We start from the raw sequence: 26,451 nt of genomic DNA, 5'->3' as shown, positions 1-26,451 counted from the left end.
ATTTCTAGGGTACCCTACTACATTATGGAGCCCTAAATACAAGGCCCAAAAATAATGAACTTAATCTAATATTTACAAAGATAAGTGGGCTCGTACTTAGCCCATGGGCCGAAATCTACCCTAAGGCTCATAAGAACCCTAGGGCCTTCTCTTGCATCTCTGGCCAATTACTTGGAGTTTTCTATCCAATGTCCTTGCGGGGTAGGATTGCATCATTCCTCCCCCTTGAAAAGGATTTGACCTCAAATCCTGAGGTTCTTGAAACGCTGGGCTTTTTTCCTCAACACCTAGATGAAGATGCTCTTGATACCACATGATGCAAGCTCCATTGGAGCTTGTAGGCTAGGATCTTCTTCATCATGGATTCCTTTGCTTCTTGGAAGATGAATGGCAGCGGAATGGAGAAGGAAGAGAGAGAGGAGACGCCACTTCAAGGAGAAGATGAGTCTAGAAGAAGCTCACCACCATAGGAGGCCATGGATAAGAGCTTGGAGGAAGAAAGAGATGAATGAAGGGAGAGGGAGAGAAGAGCACGAAATTTTGTGCTGCAAATGAGCTTTGAAATCTGAAGTTTAATATTCAAATGATCAAGTTCAAAAAAATGCACACACATGACCTCTATTTATAGCCTAAGTGTCACACAAAATTGGAGGGAATTCAAATTTCACTTGAATTTGAATTGAATTTGTGGAGCCAAACTTTGGAGCCAAAATTTCACTAATTATGATTAGTGAATTTTAGTTATGGTTCAGCCCACTAATCAAGATCAATTCCAAGATTCTCCACTAAGTGTGCTTAGGTGTCATGAGGCATGAAAGCATGAAGGACATGCACAAAGTGTGACTATATGATGTGCAATGGGGTGTAGTAAGCAAATGCTCACCTCCCCCTCTAAAATTTAATTGGATTGGGCTTCTACCAATTCAATTAAATTTATTTCCAACCACACACATCAAATATCCACTTAGTGCATGTGAAATTACAAAACTACCCTAATACAAAAACTAGTCTAGGTGCCCTAAAATACAAGGGCTGAAAATCCTATATTTCTAGGGTACCCTACCTACATTATGGAGCCCTAAATACAAGGCCCAAAAATAATGCAACCTTAATCTAATATTTACAAAGATAAGTGGGCTCGTACTTAGCCCATGGGCCCGAAATCTACCCTAAGGCTCATAAGAACCTAGGGCCTTCTCTTGCATCTCTGGCCCAATCTACTTGGAGTTTTCTATCCAATGCCTTGCGGGGTAGGATTGCATCATTCCCTCCCCTTGAAAGGATTTGACCTCAAATCCCGAGGTTCTTGAAACGCTGGGCTTTTTTCCTCAACACCTAGATGAAGATGCTCTTGATACAACATGATGCAAGCTCCATTGGAGCTTGTAGCCTAGGATCTTCTTCATCAATGGATTCCTTTGCTTCTTGGAAGATGAATGGCAGCGGAATGGAGAAGGAAGAGAGAGAGGAGACGCCACTTCAAGGAGAAGATGAGTCTAGAAGAAGCTCACCACCATAGGAGGCCATGGATAAGAGCTTGGAGGAAGAAAGAGATGAATGAAGGGAGAGGGAGAGAAGAGCACGAAATTTTGTGCTGCAAATGAGCTTTGAAATCTGAAGTTTAATATTCAATGATCAAAGTTCAAAAAAATGCACACACATGACTCTATTTATAGCCTAAGTGTCACACAAAATTGGAGGGAAATTCAAATTTCACTTGAATTTGAAATTGAATTTGTGGAGCCAAACTTTGGAGCCAAAATTTCACTAATTATGATTAGTGAATTTTAGTTATGGTTCAGCCCACTAATCCAAGATCAATTCCAAGATTCTCCACTAAGTGTGCTTAGGTGTCATGAGGCATGAAAAGCATGAAGGACATGCACAAAGTGTGACTATATGATGTGGCAATGGGGTGTAGTAAGCAATGCTCACCTCCCCCTCTAAAATTTAATTGGATTGGGCTTCTACCAATTCAATTAAATTTATTTCCAACCACACACATCAAATATCCACTTAGTGCATGTGAAATTACAAAACTACCCCTAATACAAAACTAGTCTAGGTGCCCTAAAATACAAGGGCTGAAAAATCCTATATTTCTAGGGTACCCTACCTACATTATGGAGCCCTAAATACAAGGCCCAAAAATAATGCAACCTTAATCTAATATTTACAAAGATAAGTGGGCTCGTACTTAGCCCATGGGCCCGAAATCTACCCTAAGGCTCATAAGAACCCTAGGGCCTTCTCTTGCATCTCTGGCCCAATCTACTTGGAGTTTTCTATCCAATGTCCTTGCGGGGTAGGATTGCATCATTCCCTCCCCCTTGAAAAGGATTTGACCTCAAATCCTGAGGTTCTTGAAACGCTGGGCTTTTTTCCTCAACACCTAGATGAAGATGCTCTTGATGCCACATGATGCAAGCTCCATTGGAGCTTGTAGGCCTAGGATCTTCTTCATCAATGGATTCCTTTGCTTCTTGGAAGATGAATGGCAGCGGAATGGAGAAGGAAGAGAGAGAGGAGACGCCACTTCAAGGAGAAGATGAGTCTAGAAGAAGCTCACCACCATAGGAGGCCATGGATAAGAGCTTGGAGGAAGAAAGAGATGAATGAAGGGAGAGGGAGAGAAGAGCACGAAATTTTGTGCTGCAAATGAGCTTTGAAATCTGAAGTTTAATATTCAAATGATCAAAGTTCAAAAAAATGCACACACATGACCTCTATTTATAGCCTAAGTGTCACACAAAATTGGAGGGAAATTCAAATTTCACTTGAATTTGAAATTGAATTTGTGGAGCCAAACTTTGGAGCCAAAATTTCACTAATTATGATTAGTGAATTTTAGTTATGGTTCAGCCACTAATCCAAGATCAATTCCAAGATTCTCCACTAAGTGTGCTTAGGTGTCATGAGGCATGAAAAGCATGAAGGAATGCACAAAGTGTGACTATATGATGTGGCAATGGGGTGTAGTAAGCAAATGCTCACCTCCCCTCTAAAATTTAATTGGATTGGGCTTCTACCAATTCAATTAAATTTATTTCCAACCACACACATCAAATATCCACTTAGTGCATGTGAAATTACAAAACTACCCCTAATACAAAAACTAGTCTAGGTGCCCTAAAATACAAGGCTGAAAAATCCTATATTTCTAGGGTACCCTACCTACATTATGGAGCCCTAAATACAAGGCCCAAAATAATGCAACCTTAATCTAATATTTACAAAGATAAGTGGGCTCGTACTTAGCCCATGGGCCCGAAATTACCCTAAGGCTCATAAGAACCTAGGCCTTCTCTTGCATCTCTGGCCAATCTACTTGGAGTTCTATCATGCCGCGGGGTAGGATTGCATCTTCCTCCCTTGAAAGATTGACTCAATGAGGTTCTTGAACGCTGGCTTTTTCCTCAACATAGATGAGATGTTTGATCCATGATGAGTCATTGGGTTGTGTAGATTTTTCATCAATGATTCTTTGCTTCTTGGAAGATGAATGCAGCGGAATGGAGAAGGAAGAGAGAGAGGAGACGCCACTTCAAGGAGAAGATGAGTCTAGAAGAAGCTCACCACCATAGGAGGCCATGGATAAGAGCTTGGAGGAAGAAAGAGATGAATGAAGGGAGAGGGAGAGAAGAGCACGAAATTTTGTGCTGCAAATGAGCTTTGAAATCTGAAGTTTAATATTCAAATGATCAAAGTTCAAAAAAATGCACACACATGACCTCTATTTATAGCCTAAGTGTCACACAAAATTGGAGGGAAATTCAAATTTCACTTGAATTTGAAATTGAATTTGTGGAGCCAAACTTTGGAGCCAAAATTTCACTAATTATGATTAGTGAATTTTAGTTATGGTTCAGCCCACTAATCCAAGATCAATTCCAAGATTCTCCACTAAGTGTGCTTAGGTGTCATGAGGCATGAAAAGCATGAAGGACATGCACAAAGTGTGACTATATGATGTGGCAATGGGGTGTAGTAAGCAAATGCTCACCTCCCCTCTAAAATTTAATTGGATTGGGCTTCTACCAATTCAATTAAATTTATTTCCAACCACACACATCAAATATCCACTTAGTGCATGTGAAATTACAAAACTACCCCTAATACAAAAACTAGTCTAGGTGCCCTAAAATACAAGGGCTGAAAAATCCTATATTTCTAGGGTACCCTACCTACATTATGGAGCCCTAAATACAAGGCCCAAAAATAATGCAACCTTAATCTAATATTTACAAAGATAAGTGGGCTCGTACTTAGCCCATGGGCCCGAAATCTACCCTAAGGCTCATAAGAACCCTAGGGCCTTCTCTTGCATCTCTGGCCCAATCTACTTGGAGTTTTCTATCCAATGTCCTTGCGGGGTAGGATTGCATCATTCCCTCCCCCTTGAAAAGGATTTGACCTCAAATCCCGAGGTTCTTGAAACGCTGGGCTTTTTTCCTCAACACCTAGATGAAGATGCTCTTGATGCCACATGATGCAAGCTCCATTGGAGCTTGTAGGCCTAGGATCTTCTTCATCAATGGATTCCTTTGCTTCTTGGAAGATGAATGGCAGCGGAATGGAGAAGGAAGAGAGAGAGGAGACGCCACTTCAAGGAGAAGATGAGTCTAGAAGAAGCTCACCACCATAGGAGGCCATGGATAAGAGCTTGGAGGAAGAAAGAGATGTATGCAGGGAGAGGGAGAGAAGAGCACGAAATTTTGTGCTCCAAATGAGCTTTGAAATCTGAAGTTTAATATTCAAATGATCAAAGTTCAAAAAAATGCACACACATGACCTCTATTTATAGCCTAAGTGTCACACAAAATTGGAGGGAAATTCAAATTTCACTTGAATTTGAAATTGAATTTGTGGAGCCAAACTTTGGAGCCAAAATTTCACTAATTATGATTAGTGAATTTTAGTTATGGTTCAGCCCACTAATCCAAGATCAATTCCAAGATTCTCCACTAAGTGTGCTTAGGTGTCATGAGGCATGAAAAGCATGAAGGACATGCACAAAGTGTGACTATATGATGTGGCAATGGGGTGTAGTAAGCAAATGCTCACCTCCCCCTCTAAAATTTAATTGGATTGGGCTTCTACCAATTCAATTAAATTTATTTCCAACCACACACATCAAATATCCACTTAGTGCATGTGAAATTACAAAACTACCCCTAATACAAAAACTAGTCTAGGTGCCCTAAAATACAAGGGCTGAAAAATCCTATATTTCTAGGGTACCCTACCTACATTATGGAGCCCTAAATACAAGGCCCAAAAATAATGAAACCTTAATCTAATATTTACAAAGATAAGTGGGCTCGTACTTAGCCCATGGGCCCGAAATCTACCCTAAGGCTCATAAGAACCCTAGGACCTTCTCTTGCATCTCTGGCCCAATCTACTTGGAGTTTTCTATCCAATGCCCTTGCGGGGTAGGATTGCATCATTCCCTGCCCCTTGAAAAGGATTTGACCTCAAGTCCCGAGGTTCTTGAAACACTGGGCTTTTTTCCTCAACACCTAGACGAAGATGCTCTTGATACCACATGATGCAAGCTCCATTGGAGCTTGTAGGCCTAGGATCTTCTTCATCAATGGATTCCTTTGCTTCTTGGAAGATGAATGGCAGCGGAATGGAGAAGGAAGAGAGAGAGGAGACGCCACTTCAAGGAGAAGATGAGTCTAGAAGAAGCTCACCACCATAGGAGGCCATGGATAAGAGCTTGGAGGAAGAAAGAGATGAATGAAGGGAGAGGGAGAGAAGAGCACGAAATTTTGTGCTGCAAATGAGCTTTGAAATCTGAAGTTTAATATTCAAATGATCAAAGTTCAAAAAAATGCACACACATGACCTCTATTTATAGCCTAAGTGTCACACAAAATTGGAGGGAAATTCAAATTTCACTTGAATTTGAAATTGAATTTGTGGAGCCAAACTTTGGAGCCAAAATTTCACTAATTATGATTAGTGAATTTTAGTTATGGTTCAGCCCACTAATCCAAGATCAATTCCAAGATTCTCCACTAAGTGTGCTTAGGTGTCATGAGGCATGAAAAGCATGAAGGACATGCACAAAGTGTGACTATATGATGTGGCAATGGGGTGTAGTAAGCAAATGCTCACCTCCCCCTCTAAAATTTAATTGGATTGGGCTTCTACCAATTCAATTAAATTTATTTCCAACCATACACATCAAATATCCACTTAGTGCATGTGAAATTACAAAACTACCCCTAATACAAAAACTAGTCTAGGTGCCCTAAAATACAAGGGCTGAAAAATCCTATATTTCTAGGGTACCCTACCTACATTATGGAGCCCTAAATACAAGGCCCAAAAATAATGAAACCTTAATGTAATATTTACAAAGATAAGTGGGCTCGTACTTAGCCCATGGGCCCGAAATCTACCCTAAGGCTCATAAGAACCCTAGGGCCTTCTCTTGCATCTCTGGCCCAATCTACTTGGAGTTTTCTATCCAATGCCCTTGCGGGGTAGGATTGCATCATTCCCTCCCCCTTGAAAAGGATTTGACCTCAAGTCCCGAGGTTCTTGAAACACTGGGCTTTTTTCCTCAACACCTAGACGAAGATGCTCTTGATACCACATGATGCAAGCTCCATTGGAGCTTGTAGGCCTAGGATCTTCTTCATCAATGGATTCCTTTGCTTCTTGGAAGATGAATGGCAGCGGAATGGAGAAGGAAGAGAGAGAGGAGACGCCACTTCAAGGAGAAGATGAGTCTAGAAGATGCTCACCACCATAGGAGGCCATGGATAAGAGCTTGGAGGAAGAAAGAGATGAATGAAGGGAGAGGGAGAGAAGAGCACGAAATTTTGTGCTCCAAATGAGCTTTGAAATCTGAAGTTTAATATTCAAATTATCAAAGTTCAAAAAAATGCACACACATGACCTCTATTTATAGCCTAAGTGTCACACAAAATTGGAGGGAAATTCAAATTTCACTTGAATTTGAAATTGAATTTGTGGAGCCAAACTTTGGAGCCAAAATTTCACTAATTATGATTAGTGAATTTTAGTTATGGTTCAGCCCACTAATCCAAGATCAATTCCAAGATTCTCCACTAAGTGTGCTTAGGTGTCATGAGGCATGAAAAGCATGAAGGACATGCACAAAGTGTGACTATATGATGTGGCAATGGGGTGTAGTAAGCAAATGCTCACCTCCCCCTCTAAAATTTAATTGGATTGGGCTTCTACCAATTCAATTAAATTTATTTCCAACCATACACATCAAATATCCACTTAGTGCATGTGAAATTACAAAACTACCCCTAATACAAAAACTAGTCTAGGTGCCCTAAAATACAAGGGCTGAAAAATCCTATATTTCTAGGGTACCCTACCTACATTATGGAGCCCTAAATACAAGGCCCAAAAATAATGAAACCTTAATGTAATATTTACAAAGATAAGTGGGCTCGTACTTAGCCCATGGGCCCGAAATCTACCCTAAGGCTCATAAGAACCCTAGGGCCTTCTCTTGCATCTCTGGCCCAATCTACTTGGAGTTTTCTATCCAATGCCCTTGCGGGGTAGGATTGCATCATTCCCTCCCCCTTGAAAAGGATTTGACCTCAAGTCCCGAGGTTCTTGAAACACTGGGCTTTTTTCCTCAACACCTAGACGAAGATGCTCTTGATACCACATGATGCAAGCTCCATTGGAGCTTGTAGGCCTAGGATCTTCTTCATCAATGGATTCCTTTGCTTCTTGGAAGATGAATGGCAGCGGAATGGAGAAGGAAGAGAGAGAGGAGACGCCACTTCAAGGAGAAGATGAGTCTAGAAGATGCTCACCACCATAGGAGGCCATGGATAAGAGCTTGGAGGAAGAAAGAGATGAATGAAGGGAGAGGGAGAGAAGAGCACGAAATTTTGTGCTCCAAATGAGCTTTGAAATCTGAAGTTTAATATTCAAATTATCAAAGTTCAAAAAAATGCACACACATGACCTCTATTTATAGCCTAAGTGTCACACAAAATTGGAGGGAAATTCAAATTTCACTTGAATTTGAAATTGAATTTGTGGAGCCAAACTTTGGAGCCAAAATTTCACTAATTATGATTAGTGAATTTTAGTTATGGTTCAGCCCACTAATCCAAGATCAATTCCAAGATTCTCCACTAAGTGTGCTTAGGTGTCATGAGGCATGAAAAGCATGAAGGACATGCACAAAGTGTGACTATATGATGTGGCAATGGGGTGTAGTAAGCAAATGCTCACCTCCCCCTCTAAAATTTAATTGGATTGGGCTTCTACCAATTCAATTAAATTTATTTCCAACCATACACATCAAATATCCACTTAGTGCATGTGAAATTACAAAACTACCCCTAATACAAAAACTAGTCTAGGTGCCCTAAAATACAAGGGCTGAAAAATCCTATATTTCTAGGGTACCCTACCTACATTATGGAGCCCTAAATACAAGGCCCAAAAATAATGAAACCTTAATCTAATATTTACAAAGATAAGTGGGCTCGTACTTAGCCCATGGGCCCGAAATCTACCCTAAGGCTCATAAGAACCCTAGGGCCTTCTCTTGCATCTCTGGCCCAATCTACTTGGAGTTTTCTATCCAATGCCCTTCTCTTGTTTGAGTGCATTAAGAAGTTTGATTTAGAGGTCACCAACTTGGAACAGGCTAGAATGCTGACCTAGCTAGAAGGGCTTAATGGAATTTTAATCACAAAATCCAATCTAGCTTTTATGGGCTAATTTCATGTACACTTGCCATGATACTCTGCAAGCTCCAGCTCCATTTCACTTGCTTGTCTTGTACCATCTCCAGCAAAAACTCCAGCACCATATGAAGATCCTCCTCTTGTGGACTCCAAATTGAACATTCTAGCACCAAAGCTATAACCAATAGGAACATAAAGCATACCAAAACTATAACCAATAGGAACATAAAGCATACCAAGGTGGACAAACTATGTGATTGCTGTCCAACTACAACAGTTGTCATTCAAACAATGTTAACTGGTTCAAGCTTATGTCAGAGATTCATGACACTTACTATTTTTTTTTCCCGCATTCTATGCACCAAAAGAAGCAAGCTTGTCAGCATAAGCATTGCCTTCACGGTAGATATGTAAAATTCTAAAACTAAACTTTTTAGTTGGATCTATACAATTCACCTAGCGGTTGTAAAGAGTCCTGGGGGCTGAAAAAGCATGATTATATAATGCATAATATTGAGAATATTGTTGTATGATTGTGCTAATCCTAATTGTATTGAGAATATTGCTACATGATTGTGCTGATCTTAATTGATTCTATTTGTATTAATTCTTATTGTATTTTAATTTTATTTTGTATCTTGATCTCTTGATTATTGGGTTCACTTATTTTTAGGATAAATAGCTGTATCAGATATGTCAGGAAAAGCTATAAGAGAAATCTTAGTTAGGTGGTTGGATGACCTTGTATATATATCTATCGATTGTTTCTAATAGAGGCAGAACAACAAGGAGGAGGTGAAGCAAAAGCTAAGGAGAATGAAACCCGAGACGTCACTGAAGATCAAGGAGGAGGTGAAAAAGCAATTTGACGTTGATTTCTTGGCGGTGGCTCGATACCCCGAGTGAGTGGCCAACATTGTGTCAATCCCTTAGAAAGATGGGAAGGTACGAATGTGTGTGGACTATCGGGACCTGATTCGAGTCAGTCCCAAAGATAATTTTCCTCTGCCACACATCGATGTCCTCGTAGACAACATAGGCAATTTCGCTTTGTTTTCCTTCATGGAGGGTTTCTCAGGCTACAATCAAATAAAGATGGCGCCAGAAGATATGGAAAAGACCATGTTTGTTACCCTGTGGGGAACGTTTTGCTATAAGGTGATGTCCTTTGGGCTCAAGAACGTCGGGGCAGCCTATCAACGGGCTATGGTGGCTTTGTTCCACAACATGATGCACCGAGAAATCGAAGTCTACATAGACGACATGATTGCCAAGTCCAAAACTGAGGAAGAACACCTCATCAACTTGCGAAGGTTGTTCGAGAGGCTTAGGAGGTATCAATTGAGGTTAAACCCTCTAAGTGCACCTTCGGGGTCAAGTCGGGAAAGCTGTTGGGTTTCATCATAAGTCAGAAGGGAATAGAGGTGGACCACGAAAAAGTAAAATTCATCCTTGAGATGCCGAAACCCTGAACCGAGAAGCATGTTTGAGGTTTCCTGGGGCGTTTAAAATACATTGCCAGATTCATATCATAGCTCACAGCTACCTGTGAGCCACTTTTCAAACTCTTACGCAAGAACCAGTCCATCCACTGGGACAAGGACTGTCAAGAGGTGTTTGAAAAGATCAAATGGCGCCTCATGAACCCTCCCACTCTTATGCAACCGATGCCCAGGAGACCTTTCATCCTGTACATGACAGTTTTGGACGAGTCAATGGGGTGCATGCTGGGGCAGCATGATGAGTCGGGAAAAAGAGAGCGAGTCATCTACTACTTAAGTAAGAAGTTCACGGCCTGTGAGATGAACTACTCCCTGCTGGAAAGGACATGTTACGCTTTGGTATGGGCGTCCCATCGACTAAGACAGTACATGTTGAGCCATACCACCTGACTGGTATCCAAGATGGACCCGGTCAAGTACATCTTTGAGAAGCTCGCTCTCACGGGGCGGATCGCTCGGTGGCAGGTTTTGGTATCTGAGTTCGATATAGTCTACGTAACCCAAAAAGCGATAAAGGGAAGCGCCTTGGTGGACTATTTGGCTCAGCAGCCTCTCAATGATTATCAACCCATGCATCCCGAGTTCCCAGATGAGGACATCATGGCCTTATTTGAAGAGAAGCTAGAAAAGGACAGGGACAAGTGGATCATGTGGTTCGATGGAGCATCTAACGTTCTGGGCCATGGTGTTGGGGCGGAATTGGTCTCTCCGGACAATAAATGCATACCTTTCACAGCCAGACTTGGTTTCGACTACACCAATAACATGGCTGAATACGAAGCTTGTGCCCTGGGTGTCCAGGTAGCAATTGACTTCAACGTCAAACTGCTCAAGTGTACGGAGACTCGGCATTGGTGATTCACTAGCTAAGAGGAGAGTGGGATACTAGCGATCACAAGCTAATACCCTACCATACCTACATCAAGGAGCTGGCTGAGTTCTTTGATGAGATCTCTTTCCATCATATTCCCCGAGAGGAAAACCAAATGGTCGATGCGCTCACCACTTTAGCGTCCATGTTCCAGCAGACACCGCATGGAGACCTACCATACATCGAGTTCAAGTGTCGCGGTAGGCCCGCATATTGTTGTTTGATAGAGGAGGAGCGGGACGGTAAACCTTGGTATTTTGACATCAAGCGATACGTTGAAAGCAAAGAGTACCCACCGGAAGCTTCCGACAATGACAAGAGAACGTTAAGGAGGTTGGCGGCCGATTTCTTTTAAAGCGGGGGCATACTATACAAGAGAAACCATGACATGGTGTTGCTCCGATGCGTGAACACTAAGGAAGCTGGACGCATGCTGGAGGAGGTCCATGAGGGCTCTTTCGGTACGCACGCTAACGGGCACGCCATAGCTAGGAAGATCCTGAGGGCGGGCTATTATTGGCTCACCATGGAAAGCGACTGTTGCCTCCATGTAAGGAAGTGCCACAAATGCCAGACGTTTGCAAACAATGTCAATGCTCCGCCCTTGCCATTGAATGTATTGGCCGCACCGTGGCCCTTTTCCATGTGGGGGATAGATGTGATCTGAGCCATAGAGCCCAAGGCTGCGAACGGACATCGTTTAATCTTGGTGGCAATCGATTACTTCACCAAGTGGGTCGAAGCTGCCTCATACGCTAGTGTCACAAGGAGTGTGGTGGTTAGGTTCATCAAGAGGGAGATAATCTGCCGGTATGGTTTCCCAAGGAAGATTATCACAAACAACGACACCAATTTGAATAATAAAATGATGGGGGAAATGTGCGAGGAATTTAAGATCCAACACCACAATTCCACACCCTACAGGCCCAAGATGAACGGAGCAGTGGACGTAGCCAACAAGAATATCAAGAAGATTATTCAGAAGATGACCGTGTCATACAAGGACTGGCACAAGATGCTCCCTTTCGTGCTACATGGTTACCGAACTACGAAGGGCCCTTCGTGGTAAAAAAGGCTTTCTCCGGAGGGGCCCTTGTGCTCACTAACATGGATGACGAGGAACTACCTTCACCCGTAAATGACAATGTCGTCAAGCGATACTACGCTTGAGACTTGTGGCAATTTGGAGAGTCGTTGCATGTTTAATTTTATGTTGGTTTCCCCCAGGGATTCTTGTCCTCTGTAAATTGTCGTCGTGATCATTTAAAGAGCGCGAGATTGATGATTCGTTGTTTCAACCCTGGTTTTGTGCTTATAAGGATGCATATTCTTTTTAAATGATCCGAGCCTTTTCGCTCGACCTATAGGGATGCTCTAAGTGCTTATTTAAAATTGAACCCAATGGGTTTTTGCTAAAGAATTATTTCGTTTGAAACTGCCCATGCATACACATGCACATGCATTTTGTACCTTATGAATCGACAGACAGGGACATGATCATTTCGAGAGGTGGTCAATACAACGTCAAATCCTAGACAGGGATGAACCAAGGTAAGTGGTAGCGTGGCCATATTTTCACTGCATAAATGTCATTTTCTGCTTTCAGATGCTCAGGGACGGGTACGAGCAGGCACTAGGCTGGTGGTCAGCAGATCATCATCCCGCAACTGGCTCTGCATGTTGAGGAGGCCCTATTAAGAGACAACCTAGTATCCTTTAAAGCTTCTGTCTTTTTATATGCCTAACTTATCCTATGGACTCCGAGCAAACGAGCACAGACCCATAGGTGAACGCGTGATTTTCTTGTTTGAAAAAAAAAAGGATGCACAGGGTTAGCTTGCCTGGGCGAGGTTAGCTCACTTGGGCGAGCACCCCCTGCATGAGAAAGGTTAAAAGGAGAGGGAAGGGGTGAGTTTTTCAACCAAAACTTCTTCCTCTCATCCAAAAAGCGTATGCTCACTGGATCCCTTGGATTTCCAGCCTTAGGTCACCATTTCTCAACATTTTTTGATTCCATTTTGTGTTGTTATTCATCCCCAACAAGAGATGGCTCCGAAGAAGCTCTCCACAAAGAGGTCCAGGAGGGACGCCCATGGGGAAAGCTCCAGCGCCTCCTTGGAGTTCGACAGTCACCGGTTCCGGAGTGCTGAACACCAGCAGTGTTTTGAGGCCATTAAGGGATAGTCGTTCCATAGGGAGAGGCACGTCTAGCTCATAGAGGATGAGTACTCAGACTTCCAGGAGAAGATAGCACGCAGGCATTGGACACCTCTAGTGACTCCCATGGCCAAGTTCGACCCTGAGATAGTCCTAGAGTTCTACGCTAATGCCTAGCCCACGAAGGAGGGAGTTCGAGATATGCGCTCGTGGGTAAGGGGTCAGTGGATTCCCTTTGGCACAGATGCCCTCAGCCAATTCCTGGGCCACCCACTGATCTTGGAGGAGGACCAGCGGTGCGAATTCAGCCAGAGGAGGGACCAGGCCTCCGGCTTTGACGAGGAGGCCATCGCCCAGCTATTGTGCATACCGGGGCAAGACTTTGCTTGGACCGCTGCGGGGAGGCAGGTGTGGATTATGCGCACCAGCATGACTACTCTGACTCAGATATGGATGACGCTGCTACTCAGCAACATCCTGCCCAACGACCATAATTTTGACCTCCCTCTGCCTAAGTGCCAGATGGTGTACACCATCCTGACACGGATGACTGTTCACATGGCCCAGATAATTGCTTACGCTATTTATTTGTTTGCAGGGGTGGCGCCCACTAGGCACCCTTTGGAACCGGAGAGGTCCAACAGGGCCCTGGGATTTTCGGCCTTGATCACGGGCCTCTGCCAGTTCTATGGGGTACTTGTCATCCCCAGCAAGGTAATCCAGCCACCGATCACTCGAGCTTTCATCGAGAAATATTGCACCCCTAGGCAAGCGAAGGGTGACACACAACAGGCTGCAGATGCACCACCACCTCAGTAGCCCGATCCGGTTATACCACTGAGTGTGGAGCAGCATCTACGGCATATGGTTTGCCAGCAAATGGCCAACCACCACGGGCAGGTGCAATTGCATGAGTGCTTCTACCGTTTCAGCCTTAGCCAGTAGGGGCAGGGCTCCCCTCCTTTTGTATGCCCTACCCAAGAGCAGTTCAGGGCTGAGGTCGCGTGGCCTGGAGATTGGCCCATTGAGGAGGGAACAGGACCCGCTGGATCCCCGGGCGAAGCGGAGGAAGCCCACATGGATGAGGATATGACCGACCTGCTCGGTTACCTGGAAGAGGGCGGAGCTACACGACTGAGGTCGCCACACTTGTGATTCCATGTCGTCTAACATCACGGCTTTCAGTTATTGTTTTTGTTTCCATTACTGCTTTCAGTTTTTGTTTCCATTACTGCTTTCAGTTATTGTTTTTGTTTCCATTACTGCTTTCAGTAATTGTTTTTGTTTCCATTGTGATCTAACACTGCTGCTTTCAGTTATTGTGTTTGCTCCCACCGTGGTTCGGCATTACGTCTCTCAATTTGTTTTGTCATTGTTTTTTTTATTGCGACTTATCATTGCATTTTCTTCGTTTATTTTGACATAGGTGGGCCTTGCATACCCTCGTTCGCACGACTTTTCAGAAAAGAAAAAAAACATATGTGATCGTAGATATCAACTTTGTCAAAAAGAAAAACAAAATAAAAATAAATTAGTTAACTAAAAAGCCAACATGCTTTGGAAAAGAAATAACTTCTGGCTTTTCTTTGAAAGAAAAGATTTACTGATCGTGACATAAAGGCTTTGTTAAAAAAATGTGTGTACGCACCTAAAGGGTGAATGCTGTGAAAATTTTCCCGAACGCCCAAGATAGACTTGGACAAATGTATGAATTGATAAAGGAGCATATTTTGGAAATACTGGGTTGACTTAAATAGGAAAAATGATGAATCCTGAGCCCTAGTGTCGTGTGACCACAAAAACTTGATGCTTGAGTGTCCACATAGGTGCATGCGTGACCAGTTTTGCATAAAATTTCTGAATCATCATCGTTGCGCGCGTGTCATGGAAATAATGTGGGACATCCCTTTACCCCTGGACTGTTGACCAAACCAACACCCTGACATATATCATGTCCAGTCATTCTACAAGCTCTGAGCCAAAAATACCAACTCACTATAAACATTGACCCAGGGTGAGAATGTCCATCTTTGCCCTCGGAAGAAAAGAAAAAGAAAAGAAAAAAAAGAAGTTCCTGATCAAAGATCGGAAGAAGAGGAAAAGAAGAAAATTCCCAATCAAAGATTGGAAGAAAGCAAGAAAAAGAAGAAAGAAAAATTCACGATCAAAGATCGGAAGAAAACAAAAGAAATATACAGAGAAGTCTTTGGACTAGACAATATCTTAACAATACAGAATTGTCACAAGCAAACAAGAAAAGAAATGAAACCACGGCTTGAAGTGGTTCTCTCCCTTTGATTGCCAACCAGAATCCTGTGCACTAACGACTTTCTCGCCCCGCACTAAACAAAAACAGAAAAGGAAAAGGCCCAAACACTCAGAGCCGAATTTCCCACCAAAACAACATTCCCGAAAAAGTCCTATTGATCCATGATCACGCGTGTAATCTTTAATTTGATAGGAAATGATTTGCAAAATCAAGTCATGAAATATCTATGGTTCGGAATTAGGATAAAACACTTACCTGTGTGAGATTTATACACTTTGAGTGATTTTTATTCATTTTTGTTGGACCCAGTGTTTCCTCTAAATGGTCACTTAGAAGAAAATTTTATCAGCATATCCTCCTTCCCCCTGGTAGACACGTTTGTTTTTCTCCAAAAACTATATGTTGCTCTGATCAATTGGAGGTTCTGTTTCTTTGCTAAAGCATGTTCCCATTTTAGCGAAAGAACTCCGAGACTATTTTAGTCTCACACAAAGTCAAGAACTACGTTGGTCTGAGTTCCTCATCACAAATTGAGGATATGTAGGAGCAAAAGCCTCGCTTTTGTCGACCACCCCACTTTTTTCTATCGTGACCTGTGAGTCCGTTGGCACGCGGAGACGCCCTATACGGTAACCTGCACACACTCATTTGTTATCCGTAAGACTCAAAGCCCGATATCATGCAGTGACTAACGTCGTCATCTGCACCTTCCCTGGAGATGTCAGTGTCTTCCGACTGAGACTGCGAAAAAGTATCATTTTGCTATATGTAAGACTCAAAGCCCGATAGCATGCAGTGACTAACGTCATCATATGCACCTTCCCCGAAGATGTCAGCGTCTTCCGGCCGAGACTGCAGAAAAGTCTCATTTGCTATCCGTAAGACTGAAAGCCTGATAACATGCAGTGACTAACATTGTCATTTGCACCTTCCCCAGAGATGTCAACGTCTTCCGGCCGAGATTGTGAAAAAGTCTCATTTGCTATCCGTAAGACTCAAAGTTTGATAGCATGCAATGACTAACGTCGTCATCTGCACCTTCCCCGGAGATGTCAGTGTCTTTCAGCCGAGACTACAAAAAAGTCTCATTTGCTATTCGTAAGACTCAAAGCCTGATAGCATGCAATGACTAACATTGTCATCTACACCTTCCCTGGAGATTTCAGCGTCTTCCGGCCGAGACTGTGAAAAAGTCTCATTTTGGTACCTGCCAGACTCAAGGGTCTGGTAGCACGTGGATATACCTCATGGTTATCCACACCTTTATCATCCAGAGACAAACAAGTCTGATGACATCAGAATGATGATGGTCGGCCATTTCTAATCATTTTGAAGATTTTTGCAGGTTTTCCCCAATTTTTTCCTTTGCCATCCAGAGACGTCCAAGTTCGATGTCACGTTTCGCTGGTTGGGCTATTCATTGCTCAAGCGAGGATCCGCTCGAACGAAATTTGTGTCTTATCTTTACTTCCATTTTATCTCCGATAAAAGATAAGTAAAGAGGGGCAACTATCATACCCTAATTTCGTCCGGAAACCATTGTTTGTCGGCATGCGACCTTCGTTTGACCACCTCAAAATGTTTAACACTCATCATTGTAGAATCCGTAAAGTTCTGAGATGTTTCGGGAAGAAACCAATCAGAAACATGAAAACGGGAGTGTATTTAGCAAAGTGGAGTGTGTGTAAATAAACTGTTACACTATAATTTCATCCGAGGACCATTGTTGATTGCTTCGGAAGGCTTAACACTCATCACGGTGGAATCCAAAATGTTTCGTGAGATTTTGGAAAAAAAACAGCCAAAAACATAAAAATAGGGGGTGAACTTATCAAGATAGGATGTAAATAGAAATTTGAATTTAGGCCCTTCCGGAATATTTTGGAAGTTGGGTTGCTTAAGGAGGAAGCAACTGGGTGGCAAGCTCCTCCACGTTTTGTTGAAAAATGGTTTTTGGGGCTTCCGTAATACTTCCGTAAAATTTCTGAAAATCTTGGGTAAGCATATTTCACTTAATATTGGTGAAAGGGAAGAGAAAAAAAGATGAAAATAAAATCCGAAAAACTTCCGTAACTTTTCCGTAAAGTACAAAAAGGGGGTGAACTTAGTAATTGGGGTATGCTTAGAAATTTTCCTCAAGAAGCCTCTGGGCTGCAAGCACCTCCCTTTTTCCCTATAAATAGGGGAGGGGGGCTGTTTCAAAAATATTCATGACCCCTAGGCTATGCATTTAAGCTATTTTGGGTAAAAAAAACATGTTTCCGTGAAGAAGAATCGAGTCGAAGTGCTTCCGTAACGCTTTCGAGATGTTTTACTGAGCAAATCTGTGAAGATTTTCCTGCGTTCTTCACCGTTCTTCGTCCGTTCTTCGTTCTTCAACCGGTAAGTGTTCGAATCCGAGACTTTCAATTCATTTCTTGTTTTGTTTGCTTTCATCTTCATCTCGTTCACTTTCGATTTTCTTTTCTTCTGTTTTTAACGTGCTTTAACCGTTTATTTAAGCCGTTATCTTGCCTAATAAATGATAAAATGAATTTCAACCGATCATTTGTGTTGTAATGTCGTTTAATCACTGTTAAAGCAAAATCTAACCGATCGTTCACGTTGTAATCTCGGTTAAACAAAAAAAAAATAATAATAAAATAATCAAAATATCTTGAAAAAATAATAATAAAATAATCAAAATATCTTTGAATAAAATAATCAAAAAAATCAATCGGATGTTTTTCTTTGGAAGTTTTCTTGAATGAATTGACTAATAACCAAAGTGAAACTTAGCTTAAAATCAACTCACACATCAAGCTTTGTCCATAAAAGTCACTTAAAACCGTTTTAAGGTCCAACTCCTTAAACGGTCCTCTTTGCTTGTATCGGTTAACATGGACCGTTCGAAAGCATAAAATCAACCCATAACTTTACCGCTTTTGTAAGAACTACGTAGATCTGATTTCCTCATCACAATTGAGGATACGTAGGAGCAAAAGCCCCGCTTTTTTCGACCACCCCAAGAGATCGTTAATGATCCAACGCCTTAACATTTCTCTCCTTTCAAAAACAAGAGATCATTAATGGTCCAACGTCTTAACGTTTCTAAAATAAGAGATCGTTAATGGTCCAACACCTTAATGTTTCTGTCCTTTTAAAAGATCGTTAAATGGTCCAATGCCTTAAACGATTATTTGTGCGGTTAAAATCGATCTTGCGGAAAAAGATCAAAACAACTTAACCAACTTTTAGTTCTAAAATAACTATGTAGGTATGATTTCCTTATCGCAATTGAGAATACGTAGGAGCGAGGGAAATACCCTTGTCGACCACAAAAAGATAAAAAATACAAAAACCATAAAAAGCATAAAAACACAAAAAGACATAAAAAGGGAAAATAAAACATTTTGAAGTCATATTTGCACACTTGATTACAAGTTGTCGTCCATTGTAACAGACGCGTGGGGTGCTAATACCTTCCCCGTGCGTAAAAACAAATGTGACTCTTCATGTTTAAATTTGAAAATCAAAACGTTTAGAAACACTGGTAATCGATTGCAAGTATTGTGTAATCGATTACACAAGTTAAAACTGATTTGAAAATGTTTTATCACTAGTTGTGACTGTTGAAGTTTGAATTCTAATGTTTTAAAACATTGGTAATCGATTACATGCTCATGGTAATCAATTACAGCTTTGTAAATCAATTTTGAAAACAATGTTGGCTACTGGTAATCGATTACTACCTTATGGTAATCGATTACTAGAGAGCAAAAACTCTTTGGTAAAAGATTTTGTGAAAAATTCTTGTGCTACTCAATGTTTTGAAAAACTTTTTTAGTACTTATCTTGATTGAGTCTTCTCTTGAATCTTGAATCTTGAGTCTTGAATCTTGATCTTGATTGTTCTTGAATCTTGAAACTTGATTCTTGAATCTTTGGAATTTGCTTAACTCTTGATTCTTTGACATCATCAAAATAATCTTGGAAGTCATTGCTTCCACATTAATTATATATAATATCAAATATATATATATATATATATATATATATATATTAATATTTTATATTAACAAATTCATATAATTAACTTCTAATTAATTCCATTTTTATGAAATAAATTAATGTAACATAATAATTTTAAATCGAATCGAGTTAATGATCTAAACCAAATTGGTTCATGAGCTTGAATTGAATTGACTTTCAGCTTGAAAAAAAATAAATTCAAATTGAGCTTCAAACATAACTGATTCTTATCTAGTCAAATTCAGATAAACAAGTTCAACATGATATGACTCATTTCTCAGTGGTGCAAACTGCAATGGGAGTATAAAGTCAATTGTACCAAAATATAATTGACATATAGTAAAAAAGATAAAAGTTAGGAACCAATTATTTTCAATACATTTTCTTTTATTGGTTGACATTCATTGGAAATGACAAAATTTGTTGGGTCCCACATCATATGTAATGATTTTCTCTCTCTTGAATTTGTAGTTTTCAATAAATTCCAACTAATTACAGATGGGGTGTTAGAAGGAGTATGCTAAAAACTATTTCATAGCCCTCCTTTGGTAATAAATTAACTATCATTTTCCTTAACTAATTATTAAACCAAATTATTCTTCAAATAACAGATAAGACTGACGCTGTAAAAGAAAACTACCTGGAAAAAAACTCAGTACAGATATACATTTCTGTACCCCAAATGGTTTATATAGAAAATCATTTGCACATACCATATACGGCATTCAATTGATGATGCCCTATTTAAAGATTTAGTCATTGTTTTTTAATTTGATATGTTTTAGAATGAGCACTAGCTTAATCAAATTAATGTTTGGGGTGTGGTTAGGATTGATTATCTAGGACTTATGTTTTCGTTATGTTGAATAGTCTTCATCATGTATTGGTAAACTATGTTTCCTTTATGTTGTTTCTTTGCTTTGTTAGTGGAGTTTGTAATTGTGATGTAGTTTCTGCATTATGTAGTGTTTGAATGAAAGGGCATCTTAAATACATAAAAATCTAATTCTATTAGAAATTTCAACCTTTTGAACTTTGGTTGGGGATTTTCATTTTCTCATCTTCAACTAAGGTAGGTCGAGTTTGGAGGTAGGCTTAAAATAGAACAGCCCAAATAATTAAATCTCCATTCCATTTCGTAGGGGGTCAAAGAATTATTTAATGTATTTTAAATAGATAAGTAAAATATTTAATGTATTTTAAGTAATTAAAATACATTTTTAATTATACTTTTAGTCTCCTAAATTTCAATTATGCCAATTGGATCCCCTACGTATCACAAATGTGTGATTTTAGTCCCTTAGATTTCAATTGTGACAATTGAGTGCCTTAGATGTCTCTATTGTGCGATTTTAGTACCTTAAAATTTATAATTGCACTATTAGAACTATCATTTTTCAGGGAAAAAATCACATTATTGTGATACCTTGGGGACTAAAATCACACAATTACAATACTTAAATGAAGTTTATACAATTGTGTACATGAGGACCCAATTGACGCAATTGATATATAGGGGACTAAAGTCACACATTTGTGATAGCTGAGGGATCCAACTAGCTCAATTGAAACTTTAGGTATTTCAATTCTCAATTGTGATACCTTAAGGACCAAAAGTATCATTAAGCCAAAATGGAATTCATAAAATGCATGCAATCATTATTTTAAAATTTTTTATATTTTGTAGTCCCGACCATTTGGTTGGCTCTGTTAAGTGTTCATATGTCCATTAAATTTTTAAGCAACAATTTGTGGTGGGTTTTAAAATCATCAATATTCATTTAGAATTTCAAATTAAAATATCTAGCAGCTTAAAAACCGTCAAATCAATTAAAGAAAAAAAGAAAGAAAGAAAACATATTTGGAACATAAAGAAAATTCACAATCCACAACCTCATGCCAACTCTTGACAATAATACATATGCACTAACCTTGAAAATTTTTTTGGAAGAAAAGACAATTTACAATCCAAAATCTCATGCAACTCTTCTCAATAATACATATGCATTTTCCAACAAAATAGATCTAGTACATAAATCCCCAACTCTCATGGAACTCTTCACAATCCAAAATAAAAACAAAAACATCATTGGAACACAAGGATGATTCATTAAGGCCACAACTTTAACTTTCCCTTCAATGACAAGCACCTCATCAATTAAAGCAAAAAAACAAAAAAGTCCAAACACGTGAATTAAAGATGTCACAACCTTGACCATTTTTTCATAACTACCCCAATGTTACCCAAAACACAAAGGTAATTGAAGATGACCCTTTTATTATCCTTCCACAATGTTGTGTGCGGGTGAGGTGATAATTGTTTCTCACACTTTGTTTTTGTGAGCAATTAGCCTAACTTTTTTAGGATTTTTGTTAATATATTGTTGCTATTGTGAATAAACTATTATAAAAAATCATTTCAGAAAATAAAAAGAGAGTTTTTATTGTTTTGTTTTAAATTTTGATGTTACAAAGATATTTTTTAGTTTAAAGGATTGATAAGTTGCAGACTTAAGCTGACCCATAGCTAGATGACCCTTCACCACAGCAAAAGAGGACCAGTTATCAAGTGAATGAATGTGAAGACTTGCCACAACGAATATGAATGTTGAAGACTAAGATATTGAGCAAGCACTCGCCACAACGAGTACAACTCTCACCATAGCGAAAGTTGGTCATAGAGCAAGAAGATTCAAGTGAAGTATCATTTGCAAAAGATGAAGCCTCGTTGTAGCAAGAAGTGTCCTCGCTACAATGAAAGTCTAATGTGACAGAAAAAATAAATAGATTTCGCTCTAACTAAAATAACTTGTAACATCATAAGTGGCACCTTTTGTCATTTTTTCGATTCAGACTTATAGATTTGCATTTTTTTCCTCCCTCTCTCTCTCTCTCTCTCTCTCTCTCTCTCTATTGTAACTTTTGATTTTAATGTTATTTTAGACCAAATCAAGATCCATTGAAGCTATACATTGAAGTTGTTAATTGAATGAAGTAGTAACCAAGTATGTGATTCTTCATTTTCTGATTTATTTTCTTTGTTATACATATGATCATATTCCAAATATTTGCTTAAATGCATGCTTAGCTAGGCTTGATCAAACTAGCTTTTAGGAATTGAATTGTGTTGAAAAAAATTGATTCTAGATTTGAATTGGAATTGCGTGATTGCTTAATTTCGGGAATGAAATCAATGTTTGCATTGAAGAGATTCATTGTTCATGTTCTGAGTTCTTGGTTAAGTTACCTAAGGAATTAGGAATTTAGCTTAGGAATAAAAGATTAATCACATAAGGAATTAGGATTAATCAATTGAGCTGAATCTTGGTTGCATTGAACTAGGAAAATGATTAGAAATTGACTTCCATATGTTGAATGCTATGGAATTCAAGTCAGCAATGCCTTTTTTCTTTGATTTCCATTTTTGCTCCAAATTTTTTTCAAAATCCACCAATTGTTCTTTTCTCGCTATAGCAAACTCAGGTCTTGCTACAACAAAATTCTCTTTTGAAAACTGAAAAACAATGTCTCACTCACTAAAACAAATTGACAACACACTGCAGTGAATGTTTTAGATTACATTTTTTGCTCAATTCATAAATATTACACCAAGTCTTTGTGAATACAATACATAATACTTATTGTTTCTTTACTACTAGATTAGGTACACTTTCCTAGATCATGAGCCAACATGAAGGTGAGTCAGGTGATGTGTCAACCTCATCCGAGTGGGAAATGTGATTGGTTGAGAAGTGAACTTGAAATTGGTCAAATGAGTAATTTAACCTAATAATAATAATAATAATAATAATAATAATAAATATAAAATGATGAAAATATTTGCTTTTATCTTTTTCATAAAGGGTTAATTTTTAATAATTTTTTAACTTAATAATAATAATAATAATAATAATAATTATTATTATTATTATTATTATTATTATTATTATTATTATTATTATTAAGCCTCAGATACCAGCCTATAGACTGCGTATGATTAGTCCTTTCAAGATTCAAGTGTGTGTTTCGAATGTTTTAAGTTCTAACTAGTGTTATTAAACTAATTGGTCGGATGGATTAGGAATAAAACTTATAACTAGTTCGAGTTTTTTATTTTTGGTGTACTAACCAGTTCGAGTTAATTCTTAGAATCATATATTATTGATTTGATGTTGATGTCATCAAACTAGGTTAAAACATCTCTATGTAATAACTTTTTTCTTTTTCTTAAATCAATATAGTCTATGTAATAATAACTTTCTATCGTGCTCTTGGACGGATAGATCTAGAAATCTGTGAGAAATAACTTTACTTGATTTTACTTAATAATGTACATGAGAAATTTTAAGAAAAGGGGATTAGTACTAGTGCCTTCTCCCCTCCAGAAATTCGTGCTTGCATGAGATTTTCATTCATATGACTCTAAGCTTAATTCTATTTTGAAGTATTGGATCCATTTTCTAGTTGTGTTCAAGAATATTCAAATAATAATTTATTTTCTTTTTTTCTTAGTTTCTATTAAAAAAAAATATTGGATAGAAACTAAGAAAATAAACAAATTTATTCGAAGATAAATTAATATTAATTTATGAATAAAACTAAAAAAAATGAATCAAATAACCCCCGAAAATTCTTCTGCCGACCTATTGCCAATAAACTTTCCGGCCTCATACGAGAATGGAAAACTGGATAATTTTCTGCATCGGTGGATGAAAAATAGTGAACATAATAATTTTTTGTTGATGATGTTCCCAGCAAAAAGATACTTCCCCTAATTTTTTGCAATATTTTTTTGGTATATATATAGATTATATTTTTAATATTATTTTTTATTTAATAAGATTTAATTTTGTAGATAACAGTATTTAACATAATGACATTTTTCTTATTTTAAATAAATTTTTTATTTTTTTCTTTATAGACTTTAAAGTAGAGATAATTGCATTCTTTTTAACTTATATAAGATAAAAATTTCAAGTGTAATTGTTCAAGTAATATTTTATTTTTATAATTAGTTATTGTTATTTTAAAAGTTAAAAATAGTTTCATTTGCAATAAAATAAATTTATTTTTTTAGAAATCAAATAACTTTATTAGTCTTTCATTTATACTGATTTAGTTTTAATTGATTTGAAAATTAAAATTTATTTATTAACTTTCGTCAACAAAGAAAATTTATTATAAAATTGATTTGAAAATTCTAGTGTAAATTTAATTATAGATAAGTGTAGGCTTGAATATCTTTTTTATCTTTACAATTTAGTATTTTTTTCATTTTCGTTCTTAAAGCATTTTACATAACATTTTTTTTTTACTATTCGAAGCATTTTTTTAACTATTCAAAGAACTATTTAAAGCTTTTTAAGTATAAAAAATAAAACGAACACATTTTATAATGATTAAAAGAAATCACAGAGACAAAAATGAAAAAAAAATACTAAATTGTAAGAACGAAAAATATATTTAAATATATTTTTTATGCTATGAAAAATTCAAAAAGATATATTTTATATATATTGTTATTTTAATTAATGTTTTATAATATATAGATTAATAATATTTCGTATAAATTTATATATGTATACATTTCCCCCCGGGAGGGGGGCTGGCTCAGTCCTTGGTTGCTAGCTTTTTCTTGTTTTACTCTCTCGTGTACAAAGCAAGCGGTATTAAAGTAGGCAAGGATCAAATTAACATAACACCTAATAGCGTACAAAATTTAGACCACTACACTGTATGGATTTGTTGACATATATTTGGGGAAAAAAAGTGTATAACTCTAGATCATAAAATTCAATTAATAACTCACTAATTCAGGTTGTAACCCATTGGCATAGTATTATATAAAGTCAATCATTGGTCTGAGTTTTATAACATTGTTTCTAACACTCTGTTAATCATTTAAGTTGTTTATTCCCTAATAGAAAAGTAATTAGTTTGTCTCCTAGGGATAGGGGAAGATACCTTAGTGTGATTGAGTTAAGGCTAACAATACTACAAAGATGACATTTCACGTTGAAAATCTATATTGGTGTGGTGACATATTTTAAATTATAACGAAGAATATTACATCGATTTTTTATTTATTTAAATCTATCATTATATTGATGAAAATATTATTTGATTTGTTGGGACCAGTGTTGTCAAATGGCGGTGATGGCAGTGCCATGGCGGAAAGGCGTGATGGTTTTTTGAAAAAATGCCACCGAATAGCAGTGGCGTGGCGGGTTGCGAATGGCGATGCCATGGCGGTCATGGCGATTATGGCGGCATGGCGGAAATAGCATTTTTTTTTGTTTTTTTTTTTCGCGGTAGGAATTGTGCTGACCCGACCCAACCCTACCCGGTAAGTTAATCAAAAGCGCAGCCCTCCCCTCCCACGCAGGTTGAATCAGAATTCAGAACGCAGCACTACTCCAACTAAAAGAGCAACCCCTGCACCCAATCGCGACCCCCCGCACGCAGAACGCAGCCAGCAGTGACGACCCCACAGCGGTGACGAGCACCGGCACGAACGGCAGCGACTACCCTCACGAAGGCAGTGAACATCGCGGCTTTTACGAAGTGGTGCGTGCTAGCTTAATTTTTTTTTAATTTTGTTTTTGTTGTTTGACACTCCTTAGCTTTTCTTTTTTCCTTTTGCTATTTGACACTCTCTTTTTACTTTTGACAGTCCCATTTTTATTTATTTTTTCTATTTGACACCATAATTTTTCTTCTGTTCAGTCCTCTTTTAAATGGCTGAACCATCATCCGATGCTGCTACTACAAGTGCAACGAGGAAAAATAAGACAGACCCAAGCTGGAAATATTGTCATCCACTGGTGGAAGGAATACAAACACAATTGTTTGTAATTTCTGTGAAAAAATCACAAAGGGAGGAATAATCAGAGCCTAACAACACCTGATTAGGAAGTCGGGTAACATTGC

General features: G+C 38.6%; 1 protein-coding gene across 1 annotated transcript; it reads left to right on the top strand.

The window, feature by feature from the left end:
- Positions 1-10,813: 10,813 nt before the first annotated feature.
- On the top strand, positions 10,814-11,439 carry LOC114371373. Its single transcript, XM_028328836.1, has 2 exons — positions 10,814-11,014; positions 11,080-11,439. The coding sequence occupies exons 1-2, from the start codon at positions 10,814-10,816 to the stop codon at positions 11,437-11,439; spliced, it is 561 nt and encodes a 186-aa protein (XP_028184637.1).
- Positions 11,440-26,451: the final 15,012 nt, after the last annotated feature.

The sequence above is a fragment of the Glycine soja genome, chromosome 10 (genome assembly GCF_004193775.1).
Source record: "Glycine soja cultivar W05 chromosome 10, ASM419377v2, whole genome shotgun sequence".
Classification (NCBI taxonomy): domain Eukaryota; kingdom Viridiplantae; phylum Streptophyta; class Magnoliopsida; order Fabales; family Fabaceae; genus Glycine; species Glycine soja.
The sequence above is the reverse complement of the archived record's forward strand: the minus strand, read 5'-3'. Positions and strand labels throughout refer to the sequence as shown.

What these genes read in the sequence shown, in the direction of transcription:
- LOC114371373 (XM_028328836.1), top strand. Translation starts at nt 10,814, where the DNA reads ATGGCCTTATTTGAAGAGAAGCTAGAAAAGGACAGGGACAAGTGGATC. An exon ending in CTTGTGCCCTGGGTGTCCAG is followed by an intron (nt 11,015 to 11,079) that starts GTAGCAATTGAC and finishes GTGATTCACTAG; the next exon opens with CTAAGAGGAGAGTGGGATAC.